Source organism: Galeopterus variegatus, unplaced genomic scaffold (genome assembly GCF_000696425.1).
Source record: "Galeopterus variegatus unplaced genomic scaffold, G_variegatus-3.0.2 Scaffold10546, whole genome shotgun sequence".
Classification (NCBI taxonomy): domain Eukaryota; kingdom Metazoa; phylum Chordata; class Mammalia; order Dermoptera; family Cynocephalidae; genus Galeopterus; species Galeopterus variegatus.
Window position 1 is genome coordinate 21,925 of NW_007736657.1, and position 15,634 is coordinate 37,558.

Here is a 15,634-nt window from a genome sequence, read left to right on the forward strand (position 1 = left end):
GAAGCAATGCTTTTTATCTGTGTTTCTGGGTAGAATGTACATGGGCTGTCATGGGGCCATAATGGGTGGCTGATTTAAGGATGATATCACTGTCGATCTGCAGGTGGCATGATTTGTGTCTTAACTAATATTTAAGATTTCCTTGGTCCTTCCATAACTTTTTGTATGGGAGTACTACTCTTTTTTGTTCTGTTCTTTTTATCTGTGTTCAACACACATTTTTATTTATTTAGTCTGTCTTTAGCATGTCTTACACGTTTCTTACTCACTATCTATACTTAATATATCTTATGCATTTCATCCATGTGCTTTGTTTTACTTGTTTTCTCTATAGTAGCATTGACTATTTTTAAATATAGTATGGCAAATACACATAATACACAAATCAAAAAGGCTTGTATGCATTAATTTAAAATTTGGACTTTATCCTAGGGACAGTAGGCTAAAACCATTGTTTTTTTTTTTAAAGTAGATTGATTAGATTTGTGCTTTTGAAAGATCACAGTTCAGGCAGATTGGAGAATGGATCAGAGGGGAGCAAACCTGGAACTTTAAAGCAGATTGATTAGATTTGTACTTTTGAAAGATCACAGTTCAGGCAGATTGGAGAATGGATCAGAGGGGAGCAAACCTGGAACAAATCGTAGTCCACACGGGACAAGATAATGGCCTTGAAGAGTGTTGGTAGTAGGATTGGTGGCATTGAGACAAATGTCTGAGTTCTTCAGGAGGTGATGGTTTGTGGGTGGACGGTGGATCTTTTGTGGAGATAGGGAATACAGCAGGAAGGGCTAGTGGAGGGGCTAGTGTAAGGAGTACAGTTTCACACATGTATCAGCTTTGCTGAAATAACAGATGACCTCAGAATCCCAGTGACTTCTAACAGCAACTCTTCTTCTTGGTCATGTTCGACATAGGCTTGAAGGGTTGCTGCTGCTCTGTTTCCAGCTCTGACTCTGCTGTGGGCTCTGCTGCATGCATCTTTCTTATGCAGGGGCCCAGGCTGAAGGAGCACATCCATTTAGAGACATGTCATTCTCATGCAGAGGGTGAGACTGAGAGCTGGCAGAAACTTGGTTGCAGGAGGTTGAAGATGTCTTTGAATTCTTTTCTGCTATTGAGAGGTGGAATCTCATCTCCCCACCATGAATCTGAGCTGATCTTAGTGATTTGTTTGTCCAGTGGGATATGATAGAGTCACATTCTGAGACTTCCCAGGCTAGATCATAAAAAAAACTTGCAGCTTCCACCTGGGCTCTTGGAACATTCCCTCTTGGAACCCAGCTTCCATGTTGCGAAGGAAGCTCAAGCTTCCCTGTGGTAAGATCTGCACGAAGAAGAACCTGGGCCCTCAGTGGACAGCCCTCGCTGGGCTCCCTGCTGACTGGCAGCTCCAGTTTGTCAGCTCTGTGAGGGCACCATCTTGGAAGATCATCAGCCCTGGTTGAAACACCCTGGCTGATGCCACGTGGAACAGAGTTGAGCTATCCTTGCCAGCTCCTTCTCAAATTGAGATTTGTAAGCAAAATAAATGATTAGTTTTAAGCCACTAGATTTTGGAGTGGTATGTTACACAGCAATGACTTGGGATGCCTCTTAAAACTTCTGTTCTTCCTCAGCTTACATTAGTGGGGTCAGGATGTAAAGTGGGGAGTGAGTAGTTGTGAATGCTAATACAGGACACCTTAGACAGTGGGCCTCAGTGCTTATGGGACATCTAAAGAACACAAATAATATAAAAAGGTGTGGTGTGTGACAACAAGGGTATTTCTATTATTTTCTGATTACTCTTGGTTATTCAGAAAATCAGGGTAACTAGACCAGCTTTTTCTTTGAGCATCTGGTCAGTCATGGTTTTGCAGTTCTGCTTTTAAGTTTCATCTGGATCAGTTTATCATTTCCACTCTTAGTTGCTGTGGAGTTGTGATAACCTATGCACTATTACTTGGTTTTCCAGTACCCTTCTTTTAAAAGCACTGTAGTGCATATCGTCTTTTTAGGTAATAGAGACTGAAAGTGAATTTTGTAGCACTCCTTTATCCTCTTTCTAGACCTGAAAGGCAGGGAGGATAACTGAAAGTCAAAACTAACCTCTCTTTAGTCTCATGGTTTCAAATTCTTTACATCTTTGTGTACACATCCCTCCTCTATTCAATTAATTACTAGAACTTTTAACAACCTAACATGCAATTAAATGATTTAGAAGACGAGAAGCAAGAGTAAAAAATTAGCAACATCAGTGATCTGACTCTGGGTAACTCATGGGATGTTGAGATTTCTGTTCCCCGTCAGCTGCAGGACTTCAGCTTGCCGTATGCTGTTCAGAAGGGCCACACATGCTAATTGAACCTGGTGCCTTTCACTCCTGGGTTTGTTCTTGGCATGAGTTTTAAGTTGAACAGAGCAGATACTCATTGCCTGCTGTCCAAAATTGTAATGTCAAGACAAGAGTTTTGGTTATTGAACAGATTTCTGCACACTGCTTATAAGAGGAAATCCCTTTGTTTAGGGCTAACCAGGGCTTCCTTAGCTTTGATCTTTGGGAGTAAGTCTTTTGCTTGACTTCCCCTTTCTTTCTCTACCCCTTTGTTTCCGTCTTGAAGTGCAAATTTGAAGGGTTCTGTTTGCTTTTATCCACTGGAAGGCAAATACCCCTGGATGAAGTATCAGTGACAGTGCGGCTTTGCTTTGATCGGAGCACCCAGCGCTGCTTGAAGAAAATTTGAAGGGTTCTGTTTGCTTTTATCCACTGGAAGGCAAATACCCTTGGATGAAGTATCAGTGACAGTGCGGCTTTGCTTTGATCGGAGCACCCAGCGCTGCTTGAAGGAGTTTGCATGGTCTGTGGCTCATGGACCACGTTCCTAGAAAAAGCAAATGCACTTAGGTAAGGAAACAGTTGGCTGAGCTGAGAAACTTGATCAGAGGTGTGTGTCTGTCTTGTTCTTTGACCTCTTCCTGTCCTTCCTCTTCCTTTGTTTATCTCCTGCGTGTCTCCTCCTTCAGAGGTGGGTGAGCGTTTAATTGTTGGCTCCTTTTATACTAAGTCAGTGCCTGCCACAGCAGGGTGCTATGTCAGTTTTGACCTCTTCCTGTCCTTCCTCTTCCTTTGTTTATCTCCTGCGTGTCTCCTCCTTCAGAGGTGGGTGAGTGTTTAATTGTTGGCTCCTTTTATACTAAGTCAGTGCCTGCCACAGCAGGGTGCTATGTCAGTGTTTTAACAACAAAATTCTGGGTTGGGTCTCCATTGGCTGAGCATTTCTCCTCTTTCTCAGATTGCTGGCGATAGCTCTGGGAACAATGATGCTTTTAGCTTCATGCAGGAGGTTGCCCATTCCTTTTCATGATTTCCACTCACCCTCATCTGAGAAGTTCGCCCTTGCCAAGCTGTTCGTTTATCTTCTCATTTTTTTCCTTAATTGACATCCTTTCCTTGATTCCCAAAGCTGGAAATCAACTGAGCATCTGTCTGAGTTATAAGCTTCGACCTTTCACCTTGGATCACAGATGTTATTTTTGAAATGTAGAATTCCACTGATACGCCAGCCAGGCCCGACCCTCCAGGCGACTCCTCCTCACTATGGCTGGGTGCCCACGAGGAGGCGGGAGAAGCAGGTGATGAAATGCAGGGAAGCCAAAAGGATGTTCTGAGGTTTCTCTTTCTCCGAATATTCTACAACAATTAGTGGGTTTCAACTTTTTGACTATAAAGTCCTGCATTTATTATTTTTCCCTTTAAGACAGTGTTTTTCAACTTTTTCCCCACTATTATTTCTGTAAGGGGAAAAAGTAAACTCAATTTAAATTCTCTCTAAGGAAAGAGATGAACTATTAAGGAATAAGATTTTGTGGGGTAGAGTTGAGCCTTGGAGGGCCACAAACCACTGTGATATCTAAGGTTTTTTCATTCCTGTCCCCTTCCCTCCCTACCAAGAGCTAGTTTTTGCCCATTTGGGGGTGATGGCTTCTCATGAGAATACTTGCTCTAAGACTTCATGTTTTGGAGTAATAAGAGCACCTCCTTATGGAGCAGGAACTTTATGGATTATCCCATTTAGGTCTTCCAGTTATCTTCCAAAGTAGGTGCTTTTATCATCGATCTGGGGTAGGTTGAAAAAAATCTGCATACAGGTGGCTCTTTGCAGTTCAAACCGAGTTGTTCAAGGGTTAACTATAGTTCAATTCCATAGTTTTTACCATATTCACAATGTTGTGCAACCATCACCGCCATCCAATTCTAGAACATTTTCATCACCCCCAAAAGAAACCATGTACCCATCAGCAGTAACTGTCCATTCCCCTCCTTTCCCAATCACTAATTTGCTTTCTGACTCTATAGATTTGCCTATTTTAGATATGTGTATGTAGAATCATATAATATGTGGCCTTTAGTTATTGGCTTCTTTCACACAGCATAATGTGATTCATTCATGTTATAACATGTATCAGTACTTTGTTTCTTTTTTGTGACTGAATAACAGTCCATTGTATGGATATACATATTTTATTTATTCATACATCTGTTGATGGATAGTTGGGTTGTTTCCACTCTTTGGCTACTATGAATAATGCTACTGTGTACATTTGTGGTGTGAGGTAGGGGCTTATCCTCATTATTTTGCGTGTGGATATCCAATTGTACAAGCATCATTTGTTGAAAAGATTATTGAATTGTCTTGACACCCTTCTCCAAAATCAATTACCCATAAATGTGTGTTTTTCTATATTCTCAGTTCTATTCCATTGGTTTATATGTCTTTCCTTATGCCAGTTTGACCTTGATTTTCTGAGCCAAAGTTTCCAGGATGAGCAAGTACCCTCAGAGCAGAAGTGCCTTGGCTTGTGGGAAACCTCCTTACCTCTGTAGGTTCAGGATTTATCCCAGCACTTAGCCTGGCAGTTCTCCATTATCTAGACAGTTTTTTAGTGCTTTTTTAAAAATTTATTTTATTTAGAATTTTTTTCATGTTTTTTTGTTCAGGAGTTAGCTCTAATAACATAGTCCCTCAACATAAAAAATGGAATTCAAAATTATGTATCTCTAATTATGCAGTATGTCCCTGAGAAAATCATTTTGGGGAGCAGGGGAATCATTCATGGCATTTTAGAAAAAGACTGTGATGTTCACTATTGCTTTTAAAGCCATATTTCTAATAGCTAATAAAAGCAGTTTTCATTAATTGAGTACAGTTGTCCCTAGGTATCCATGGAGAATTGGTTCCAGGACCCCTCATGGATGCCAAAACCCCTGGATGCTGAAGTCCATGATATAAAATGGCACAGTATTTGCATGTCACCTACACCTATCCTCCCCTATGCTTTAATTCATCTCTAGGTTTTTTATAATACCTCACACAATGCCTACACATTACTGCATTTGCATGGATTCAACATAGTACTTGCCCCCCCCAAACTCAAATTTTGCTTTTTGGAACTTTGTGGAATTTTGTTTTTCCAATTATTTTCAATCAGTGGTTGGTTTAATACATGGATTTGGAACCCATGGATACAGAGGGTAGACTGTACTTTATACTGTCCCAAACTTTCTACTGGGGGCATTATATATACTTTAATCTCATTAACACAACAAACCTGTGAGATGACGGGTGTTAATATTACCAGTATCCCTGTTTTACAAACAAAGCTGAGAGGTTCAGTCTTGCCTAAGGACAGACAGCCATGATTAGCTGAGTTTGACTCAGGCTTAGACCCCTGGGCCCCAGAGCCAGGCTCTTAATCCCAGTTGGCTCTCCTTTCCCATTGGGAATCCTCAGAGAGATTATAGGTATTCAGAGTCCCAGTTTCAATTACTTCTTTTGTGAAAACTGGAGGCCTTGAAGTTTTGGCTGCTTTTGGTTTTCTTGTCCCCCTTGTGGTGGAAACGTGAACTTCCCCACAGGCAGTCCTGGACAGTTCTCGCATTTCCCCGAGTGCAGGAATCACTGGGGAAGCATGTTTAGACATACTGATTCCCGAACTCCAACTCCAGAGAGTCTAATGCAGATAGGGAGTTGTGCTCAGGAATCTGAAGGTCTAATGTGCTTCTGGTAGTTCTGTTGGAGTTGGTCTTGAACCACACTTTGAGAAAAGCTGGGCTATAGGTTACATTTTAAATCCTTAGATATTGTGGACTTGTTCTTGCCAGTTACTAAAGGGCAATGTTATGTTTTTCCAGTGGTTGGGGAATGATCCTTTCCCCTTTTAGTTCCTTGAAAAGCAGTTGAGACTTCAATTACTTTTAAGTGAGAAAGTTATATTTAGTGCTTTGTGAGCACTGTCGTCAGGTAGAAATGAAAATGTTTGGGCCGGCCCGGTGGCGCACTGGAGAGTGTGCCGCTTGGGAGTGCAGCGGCGCCGAGGGTTCGGATCCCACGTGGAGACCGGTTCCCGCTCACTGGTTGAGCGCGGTGCGGGCGCAACACCGAGGGTTGTGATCCCGTTGCCGGTCCCTGGTACGGGCGCGACACCAAGGTTGCGATCCCGTTACCGGTCAGTAAAAAAGACAAAAAAAAAAAAGAAAATGTTTGAGCTAAAATAACTTTAATAGTAATAAAATGCAATATCCAGTAATTCATTTTGCTTGCTTATGATTTAGTGGTTGGGAGCCTGAAGAGAAAAATAAAAGTATGTGGTTATTTTAGAGAAGAAAAATCTCAACCTCTCTTTTTCTTCCTTGTTCCTCATGTGCTTTTTCTCAGACTGTAAAGTGGTCAGACTGTTGCTTGCCATTAGCTTGCAGACCCGGGGATCCTTACCAATTAATTGCTGAAGCAAGTGTGGACAACTTCAGCAAGCTAGGGGTGGCGTTCATGGAAGATAGACTCCAGATGGATAATGGACTGGTACCTCAAAAGATCGTTTGTAAGTAGCTTTAGAAAAATGTTTTAATCATAGTGGGACATCATAGGTTATTAGCTTAAGGACTGTTGACCAGTCCTATTGGTATGACTTAAGAACAATGCTTAGTTTCAGTTTAATTCAATCAACAGGTTTGATTAACCATAATAGTATAAGATTCATACATATGTCAAGTTTTTTTGTGGTGGGGGGACTTATCACTGAGTACATCTTTAGTGCTTATTAAATTTCTTAATCAGGATTTCCCGTAATTACATTGTCCATGAGATGGCGTTCAGATTCAGAACCCATATAATACTTATTTCACACAATTTAATACAGTATAACTAGTTGCTAGTTTTGACTGAGTGAGAAGCATAGCCAATGTTACTATGAAGTTCTAACAGCTTTTTACTTAAGATATACATATCACGATTTTGGGGGACAAATCTTTTCTTAGGAGACATGTGACTGTTCTTCCTTAGTTAAACTTAAAAGCAGGCTTTCTCTGTCTATGAAAGTCTTCACTCACATCATGGGTAAGTGATTGTCACTTATCAGCTCTGGAAATTTGTGCCAATCACGTAATTTCCCAATTTGCCATGTGCCTAATACAACGTCAGATGTGTAGTTAGTGCTCAGTAAATGTTTTTTGAGTCAGTGATTGTAAACTCACTGGAAAGACCCTTCAACCTGTTGATCCTATGAAGTGTCCTGAAAGCAACTTTTCCCTAGGATGTGCTTGGATAGACTCTAGATATGTGCCCTTTTTATTTCTCAGTTTCCTTATTGTATAGGAGAATCATACCCAAGAAATTCAATCTGTAAGTAGGCAAAATCACCTCTCTAAATTTCACTTTCTTCACTGGTCATTAAGAAGATCTTAGGTTCTCTAATTTATGTAGGAAAGATGTTGTAGGGGATTTCACCTGAGGTCTTCAGGGGCACCCTCCAAACAGGTGGGAGCAATTATGTGAATCCAAAGGTGGGGATGTAGGTGGGAGCCATGGGGTGGATATCCTGGAATCTAAGTCATGGAATGCAGAGAACTTGATGAGACTCTTGAACATGACAAAGGAGAGGTGCTGATTAATTATCTTTCCTGTCCATGCTTTAGCAGTGCACTTGCAGGACTCCACTCTGAAGGAACTTAAGGATCAGGCTTCAAATAAGCAAGCCCAAATCCTGCAGCTGAATCCTGAACCTTCTCTTGAGAATAAGCCTGAGCCGGACATTATGGAGCACATTGGCAAAGAGGAAGAACCCAAGCAGAGGAGGGGCAGTGCTGCTGGGGAGAGTGACAGGGGAGGAGGCTCCATTGAGCATTTTCACCTGCATCTATCTAGTTGCCATGAGTGTTTGGAACTTGAGAACAGCACCATTGAGTCAGTCAAGTTTGCATCTGCAGAGAACATTCCAGATCTTCCCTATGATTACAGTAGCAGTTTGGAGAGTGCTGCTGATGAGATCTTCCCTGAAAAAGAAGAGAGGAGAATCAATATCACGGGGAAGGCCCCCAACATCCTACTCTATGTGGGCTCTGACTCCCAGGCAGCCCTTGGCCGTTTCCAGCAGGTCCAGTCTGCTCTGGGTGACTGTGTGGACACTGACAGTTACATTCTCTACCACCTGCTGGAGGAAAGTGCTCTCAGAGACCCGTGGCTGGACAACTGTCTGTTGTTGGTCATTGCCACCATGGAGTCAATTTCCGAAGACCTGTACCAGAAGTTCATGGCCTATCTTGCTCAGGGAGGGAAGGTGTTGGGCCTGTCTTCATCCTTTGTGTTTGGTGGCTTTCAGGTGACAAGCAAGGGCACACTGCAGAAGACAGTCCAGAGCTTGGTTTTCTCCAAGGCTAACCAGAGTGAGGTGAAGTTCAGTGTCCTGAGCAGTGGCTGCATTTATGAGGAGGGCCCTGGAGAGCAGCTCAGCCTGGGCAAGCTCCAGGGCCATCTTGAGAATGAGGACAAGGACAGGATGATTGTGCAGATGCCTTTTGGAACACGTGGAGGAGAAGCTGTTCTTTGCCAGGTACTGAGGGTGGTGTGGCTTTGATGACCTTTGGGTGTTTCTAAGAGGGAATATGCTCTTTAAGGTTGTGCATTTATAGGTTTCAAGAATTTGTGTGCTGCAGGTTACTTTGGACTGTTGGCTGGGAGTTTTTGCTGATGGTGAGCAGGAGGTTTAGTTTAGTTCAGGGCTTTTGTGAATACTATGATTAACCAAAATACTTATTGTGGTGGAACTAGACAGAAGGTGTTATGGTTAGTTAAGATGCTGGTTAACCAAGGATTAGTCAGAAAATTCTTTCTTGTTTTGATCTTTACTGGTAATAATCTTTCTGTAATTCACGAGTCTACTTTCTTGCCTCAAAGTACACCCTGGTTAGTATAATCCAGCCTTTATTTAATGTAGGAAGTTGAAAGCCTTGGAGTAGTGATTCCAAGCCTCAGAAACCATCATGTTAAAATATTGCAGTTGGTTGTGGAGGTAGGTAGTGTTAAAAACAGCCTCTAGTCCTCAATTCTCTTCTTATAATTTGTCATTCGTAACATCTAAGTGCTGAGAAAAACTTCAAATAAGAGATTATTGAAGTTATTTAGAGTTATGGCATATTAATATGAGGTAAGGAAAAAACGGAAAGAGGATGAAAGGAAAATGCTTCATTCCTTTCCCACGCTGAGACTCTTCTTTCCTTTTTTTTCTTTTGGCCTTTTTTTCCTCTCTCTGCACTGCAATGCCCCTCCCCACTCCCCCACCCCATTGACTCCTCTGTTTTTTATTCCATTTTCTTTTAGCATTTTGTTTGTTTAAGTGATCGGTAATAGAATAGACTATTCCAGGATTCCTTATCATTTACTGGCGAATTTAATGCCTCAGGGCAAAAGATGAGCCTTCAGTGAGCTCTCACTCCCCATTAAGGGTTTGATGATCTAACGAGAAAACTAAGTAAATGTAGACATTTTGCCCAGAAGAGTTCCCAAGATGAGTGTAACAAATTTTGTTTTATTGTAGGGATCTTCTTTATTGAGTTAGAAAATGGTTTACTTTTTTTTGGTTTTGTTGTCATTTCGTATGCCGTGTCTCTTTCCAGCCATTTTGGAAGCCAGGTCTCTTGGGTTTTCTGACCTGACATTCTTCAAGAAGGTATAGATTTGTTTCTTTATTATTATAAAGCTGACTTGTTTGTTCTTAAGATAGTACTCAGGCAGAGATGCCTAAAATGAAGAAATCGGACATTAGGACAGATAAACATGTACTACCCAAGCAGTTTCCTGTAGGGCTGTAAATCCAATGAATTAGATTTTGGAGGCCTAATAAATGTTCCTCTTATCTTTTTCTCTGCAAATATGGTAACTATAGTAACTGTGCATTATCAGAAAATCCATTTGAAAACCGGACTTCCTAGAGCCGTATTTCAGTTTTGAAGAGCGAGTTTTACCACCCCTGTGCACAGACTTGTAGTAGAAAATTGATTCGGCACTGTTGCGATCCATTTCTTGTGAGTTACATAGCAAATCTGATCCATTTCTGTTGCGATCCATTTCTGTTGCGATCCATTTCTTGTGAGTTACATAGCAAATCTGCTTGTTGCACCATTTAAATTGAGCACTGTTGCGATCCATTTCTTGTGAGTTACATAGCAAATCTGCTTGTTGCACCATTTAAATTGACCCCATTACTATCATAAAATTTGATACTGCAGTGCATTGCCCTAGAAAAAAAAGGCAATATGGTGCAGCTTCACAAATCAGATTCAGAGGATTAGAATGTCAGTTTTGATTTTAAATGACTTCCAGTCTTCCCTGTGATAGGGTCACTGTTTTCTCCACAGGCCTGTGTCGCTGTGATACCTCGCTGAGATCAAAAAATAAATATTATCACAGGCTGGTTAGTTTCCTCTTTCCCTGTTCAATTTCATAGTCTTCATCTTTGTAATAAACCTAGTAATGATGTAACCCAATAAGAGGAGGCAAAGTACTTCAAGGGCGAAACACAGCTGCACACTAGGTGATGGTATCCCAAGCCAAGTAAGCTACATATTTGATGCCTTTGCCATTCATAATAATAAAGAACAAGAGGAAATATTTCTATGCTTGCTGTACTGATCAAGTTTGCAGGGAAAATTTAAGCCTGTGGATTAATGCTGATATTTGACTACCAAATGGATGAGGAGTTTGGCATGAAGTTGTCCAAATAAGGTCTCTGAAATGGATTTTAAAAGATTTTGTTTTCTTATTTAGCTTAGCACATGGCAGAAGTGGGTCTGCTTTAATAAAAGAGTTTCTCAACCATGGCACTATTGACGTTTTGGGCCAGGTAATTCTTTGTGGTGAGGGGCAGTACTGTGCATTTTAGGTTGGTTAGAAGCATTCATGCTCTATCCACTAGATGCTAGTAGTACCCCTTTACCCCATTTGCAGCTGGAAACATTTTTAGTTCTGGCTTTCAGTCCTATTTAAAAGCCTTATATTTAGGGCTGGCTGGTTAGCTCAACTGGTTAGAGAATGGTGCTGATAACACCAAGGTCCTGGGTTAGATCCCTGTACCAGCCAACCAACACACATATACAGAACAATGCACACTTTTATTTAGAAGAAGCCAAATTTCAGAAATAGGCCTGTCACTATGGTTAACAACATTACAGCCAGAGGATGAGACTTTTTCCAGATAACACAGAAGACCAGGAGTACAAATCTAGCACACACACGCTGGTGTGCCGTATTGTCCCTATTAATGGAAAGTGCAGAACCAGAGGTGGCCTCTTCCCATTTGCATTGCAGAAGCACCTGAATCTTGAAACCATAAGACAGTAAGCCAAACCAGTTCTCCCAGCTTCAGTGGCAGTTCCTTTTCTGGTCTCCTGGAACTGCCAGGCCTGCTAGCAGCCCAGTGGTTAGTTATCCCCCAGGCATCTTTCCCATGTGAATATGAGCTCAGTGCACTGCACTGTGTGTGCTTCTGGGATGTTGCGTGTACTCACGCTGTGCAGTGAGCCCAGATGCCTTTGGTCTTGTGTCTCACCCCTCCCTTGGGCTCAGTGGGAAGAGAACTCCACTCATTTTATTTCTGCCACCTGCAAGGGTTAATCTCTGGATAGCCATATGCTCATGTGAGTTGAAGGGGACCCGCAGCTGTGCTGCTTGTCCACACCAGCAGTGGCTTTGTCCGCTGGAGAGGAGAGGCACACATGTGGGGTGGAAGGAGACTGAGCAGGATGCAGATCCCTGAGAGGGCTTCGCTGTCCTGCCTCTTCCCTCCCCAGGGCTATTTAGAGGACAGACCTCCTGTGCTAGTGACCAGCAGGCCTGGTCATGGGTGAGGCAGTCAGCTACAGCTCAGCAGCTGTAGTTTGGGGACCTGTTGGACAGTGTTCTGCGAGCCTTTTCAAATTGGCCTCAACTTTCAACACCTGGGCCATTTTGGACAATATATCTGGACAGTATATTTGACTTGGTTAAAGTTTGGGTGGGAATTGAGAGATTTTAAGTTTACTGAAGGCTGGCACCAAGCTCTTTATTTTCATAATGCTCTTGTCAGGTCAGAAGCTTTGCACACAATACAAAACAAAATAAAGCAAAGGAGCTCACTCTTCTGGATACTTAATATTCTGGTGCCCTCCAGGCTCAAATGCTCAATTAAAATTTGATCTCAAGGGAGCTAGAAGTTCCAGGACCTTCCATCATACGAAGACACAGACCATTGACAGGTGGAGATATTTTAATTTTAACTGGATAACAAAGCCTGAACTAAATTCAATCAAGTTAAGGAGGGTGGTAGGGAAGGCCTTTCTGGTGTCCATGAAGGCTCACTCTATGTATTTGAATTCCTGCAAAGACTCAAAATGATGAATAAGGCTGCTCTCCTCCCACGTGTAGTTTTCCAGTCATGACTAGTAGGTAGAATTGAAGTTTCCAGCATGAGCCATTTTGCCTCCCTGAGTTCAATAGCAACTTCAGATGGGTTCCCAGCACAACTATATTTCTTTCTTTCTTTCTTTTTTTTTTTTTTGGTGGCTGTCTGGCACAGGGATCAAACCTTGGATCTTGGTGTTATCAGCACCATGCTCTAACCCGCTGAGCTAACCAGCCAGGCTCCCCACCCCCAAAACTGTATTTGTATATGCTTTGGTTCTATAACCAAGTTGAATAGCTTGCCCGAGGTCATGAGGTCACACAGCTGGTTAGTGATAAAAATCAGGACCTGGAAAGACATTGATGACTATCCAGCCTGACAGCCATGATTTTAATAGTCTCTTTTGAATCTTTTTTATTGCTTGCCATTACTTTCCAAATATTCAGGTTCAGAGTTTATATGCTGTTGGTAATAAGAAGAATTCATGTTCAGGTTTTCAAAAAAAAATTGGTAAAGAAACTGTTTTTCTTAGTTTCTGTAAGTGCCCCTTACTTACAAAAGTGGTGTCTTTTTCCCTCAGGTGCACTTAGAACTACCTCCCAGCTCTGTAATGGTGCAAACTGAAGAAGATTTTAATTTGCTCAAATCAAGCAATATTAGAAGATATGAAGTCCTTAAAGAGATCCTGACAACCCTTGGCCTAAGCTGTGACATAAAACAAGTTCCTGCCTTAACACCCCTTTACTTACTGCCTGCGGCTGAGGTGAGTTTGTGGGCCCAGCCGGGAAGAGAGTGCCTCCGTGGGGCCCTTGTTCTTAATCGTTCTATTGCAGTTAGTTTTGATTTTGATTTCTATTTCTATTCTGACTTTGGGCTCGGAAACCATCTCAAACATGTGCAAGTATCATTTTTTTTTGGTGTCTGTATGTAATGGAGGGAGAGAAGACTGTTATTTGAGTTTAGATGTTGTTAAGTCTGCAAGTTGTGTGGCCCTTTCCAATTTAGGGAGAAGAGGGTCTCTATTTTATGTGTCAAGAATGTATTTGGCAACCACAATTTATTCATTTGGGATTAAAAAATTTGTTTTGATTTTGGCCTTTCTCAGCAAATCTTTGGATGGAAAAAATCACAACTTCTTTTTCATTTGTGCTGACATCTGCCATCTTGTGGCAGAAGGGCTCTGGATTTCAGTTTATATCTGTTAGTTGTGTTTAAGAGGAAAATGCCCACAGAGGTGGGAATGTATTCAGGAATTCTCTTGGCCTTGTGTTTGCATTTGCTGCCTGTGATTGATACCTGGCTTTGGGCAGGTTGCCAGATACCCCAGGTGTGTGTTCTTGCTAATCCCCTTGCTTTGCCACGCTGTCAATTTCTTATTCATGATGACAAATTATTTTGTGGGTCTATTTCTATTGTCTCCCCTAAACAGGCAAATCTGTGAGTTTAGAAACATAACTGTGTGGTTTCAGCAAATACCCAACAGTACAGGTGACTCTAAACACCAAACTTACCTATTTTCCCTTGAAAAGAACAAGTGACATCCCTCACTTCAACAATTTTAAAAGAGGAGGCATTCTCATCTGGGTTACTCTATGTCCCTTGGCAAACTTAGTTTTCAGAGGAGAGAAGAGCTGTGAGCTATCTGGGTGTGATGTGCTCACTTGGAGAAGAAAACATAAAAAAATCTGAGAGCATTTAGGATTAGGAAATTTACAGGATTATTTGAGGACTAGATGAAATAGTATATGTGAAAGTTCTGTGCAAGTTGTGTTATTTAAATGATAGTGCAATTATTATTAGGCTATTGGGAGGATGAGTGAGTTAAAAGTGTATAATGTGCTGAACAAGTGCCTGGTAATGGTTTTTTTTTTTTTTTTCCTTTTTTTGTCTTTTTTCATGACCGGTAACGGGATAGCAACCCTCGGTGTCGCGCCCGTACCGCGACCGGCAATGGGATCGCAACCCTCGGTGTCGCGCCCGCACCGCGCTCAACCAGTGAGTGGACCGGTCTCTATATGGGATCCGAACCCTCGGCGGGAGTGCGCCACTGGGCCGGCCCCTGGTAATGGTTTTAATTTAAAAAATTAATAATATAGCAGTGGGTGATTTTTTTTTCCCATTTGAGAAACATTCTTTTATTGCATTTTCATTACAGTTTTTAGACAGTTTGCACTGTTTTTTATGAATGCTGTTGGGAATTAATAGTATGACTTTTGTTTATGCCTGGTTCCTCTCAGGAACTCAAAGCTCCATGTCATTTATGTCTTTTTTCATGTGTTCAGTTAATAAAAGGACATTTCTGCCTTGTGACTTATAAAAGAAATATCAAAATAAAGCCAGTCCTCAGAGCTTCAAGTCTTATAGACAACCCACGTTGGAGGTATGGGGTAGGGCCATGTGGGTAAGGGTTACTGTCCCTCTTTTCCTGAGCATGGAGGTCTGAGGCTGGACATGTGAGCATGTGCTGCCTGCCCCGAGGCTCCCAGCCTGGGAGGGCAGGAGCGAGAGAGACCAGGCTTGCCCTTGGCAGTGCTCCCTGTCCTTTCCTGGGAGTTCAGATCATGCTGGTTTTGGGACTTGGACCTCTGGAGTCTCAGACAGAGCAATGGGGATGAAAGAATGGCCCCAGGTTATTCTCCTGTGGGCAGAAGTTTGGAACTCATGGCTTTTCTGATGTATCCTTTAGGATAGGTATAACCTGAAATACCTAGAGGCTTTGTATCATGTGTCTGCTTATTAAAACACATAAGAGGTGCTTCACATTTTTGTTTTTTTCAGTTCTTTTAACTGCCTGGGTGGTGGGGATACATTTTCCCCTATTGATTGATCAATGTTCGCACATTCACAAACCATGGGAATGAAGTGCTTGAATATAATTAAAGCGAATATTTGCTCTGGATACACATACACGAATGCTCCTTACTAAGCCCATTATTACATA

General features: G+C 41.9%; 1 protein-coding gene across 1 annotated transcript; it reads left to right on the forward strand.

The window, feature by feature from the left end:
* The first annotated feature begins 6,809 nt into the window (after positions 1 to 6,809).
* On the forward strand, positions 6,810 to 14,134 carry LOC103610067 (biotin--protein ligase-like). The gene is made up of 4 exons (XM_008594308.1): positions 6,810 to 6,861; positions 7,955 to 8,868; positions 13,274 to 13,456; positions 14,123 to 14,134. Exons 1-4 carry the CDS (start codon positions 6,810 to 6,812, stop codon positions 14,132 to 14,134), a joined length of 1,161 nt encoding a protein of 386 aa, XP_008592530.1.
* The last annotated feature ends 1,500 nt before the right edge of the window (positions 14,135 to 15,634 follow it).

Bases quoted from the DNA above. Each gene is read 5' to 3' on its own strand.
- LOC103610067 (XM_008594308.1), top strand. From the start codon at position 6,810: ATGGAAGATAGACTCCAGATGGATAATGGACTGGTACCTCAAAAGATC. The intron at 6,862-7,954 runs GTAAGTAGCTTT...TCCATGCTTTAG, and splicing joins GGTACCTCAAAAGATCGTTT to CAGTGCACTTGCAGGACTCC. The intron at 8,869-13,273 runs GTACTGAGGGTG...TTTTTCCCTCAG, and splicing joins GAGAAGCTGTTCTTTGCCAG to GTGCACTTAGAACTACCTCC.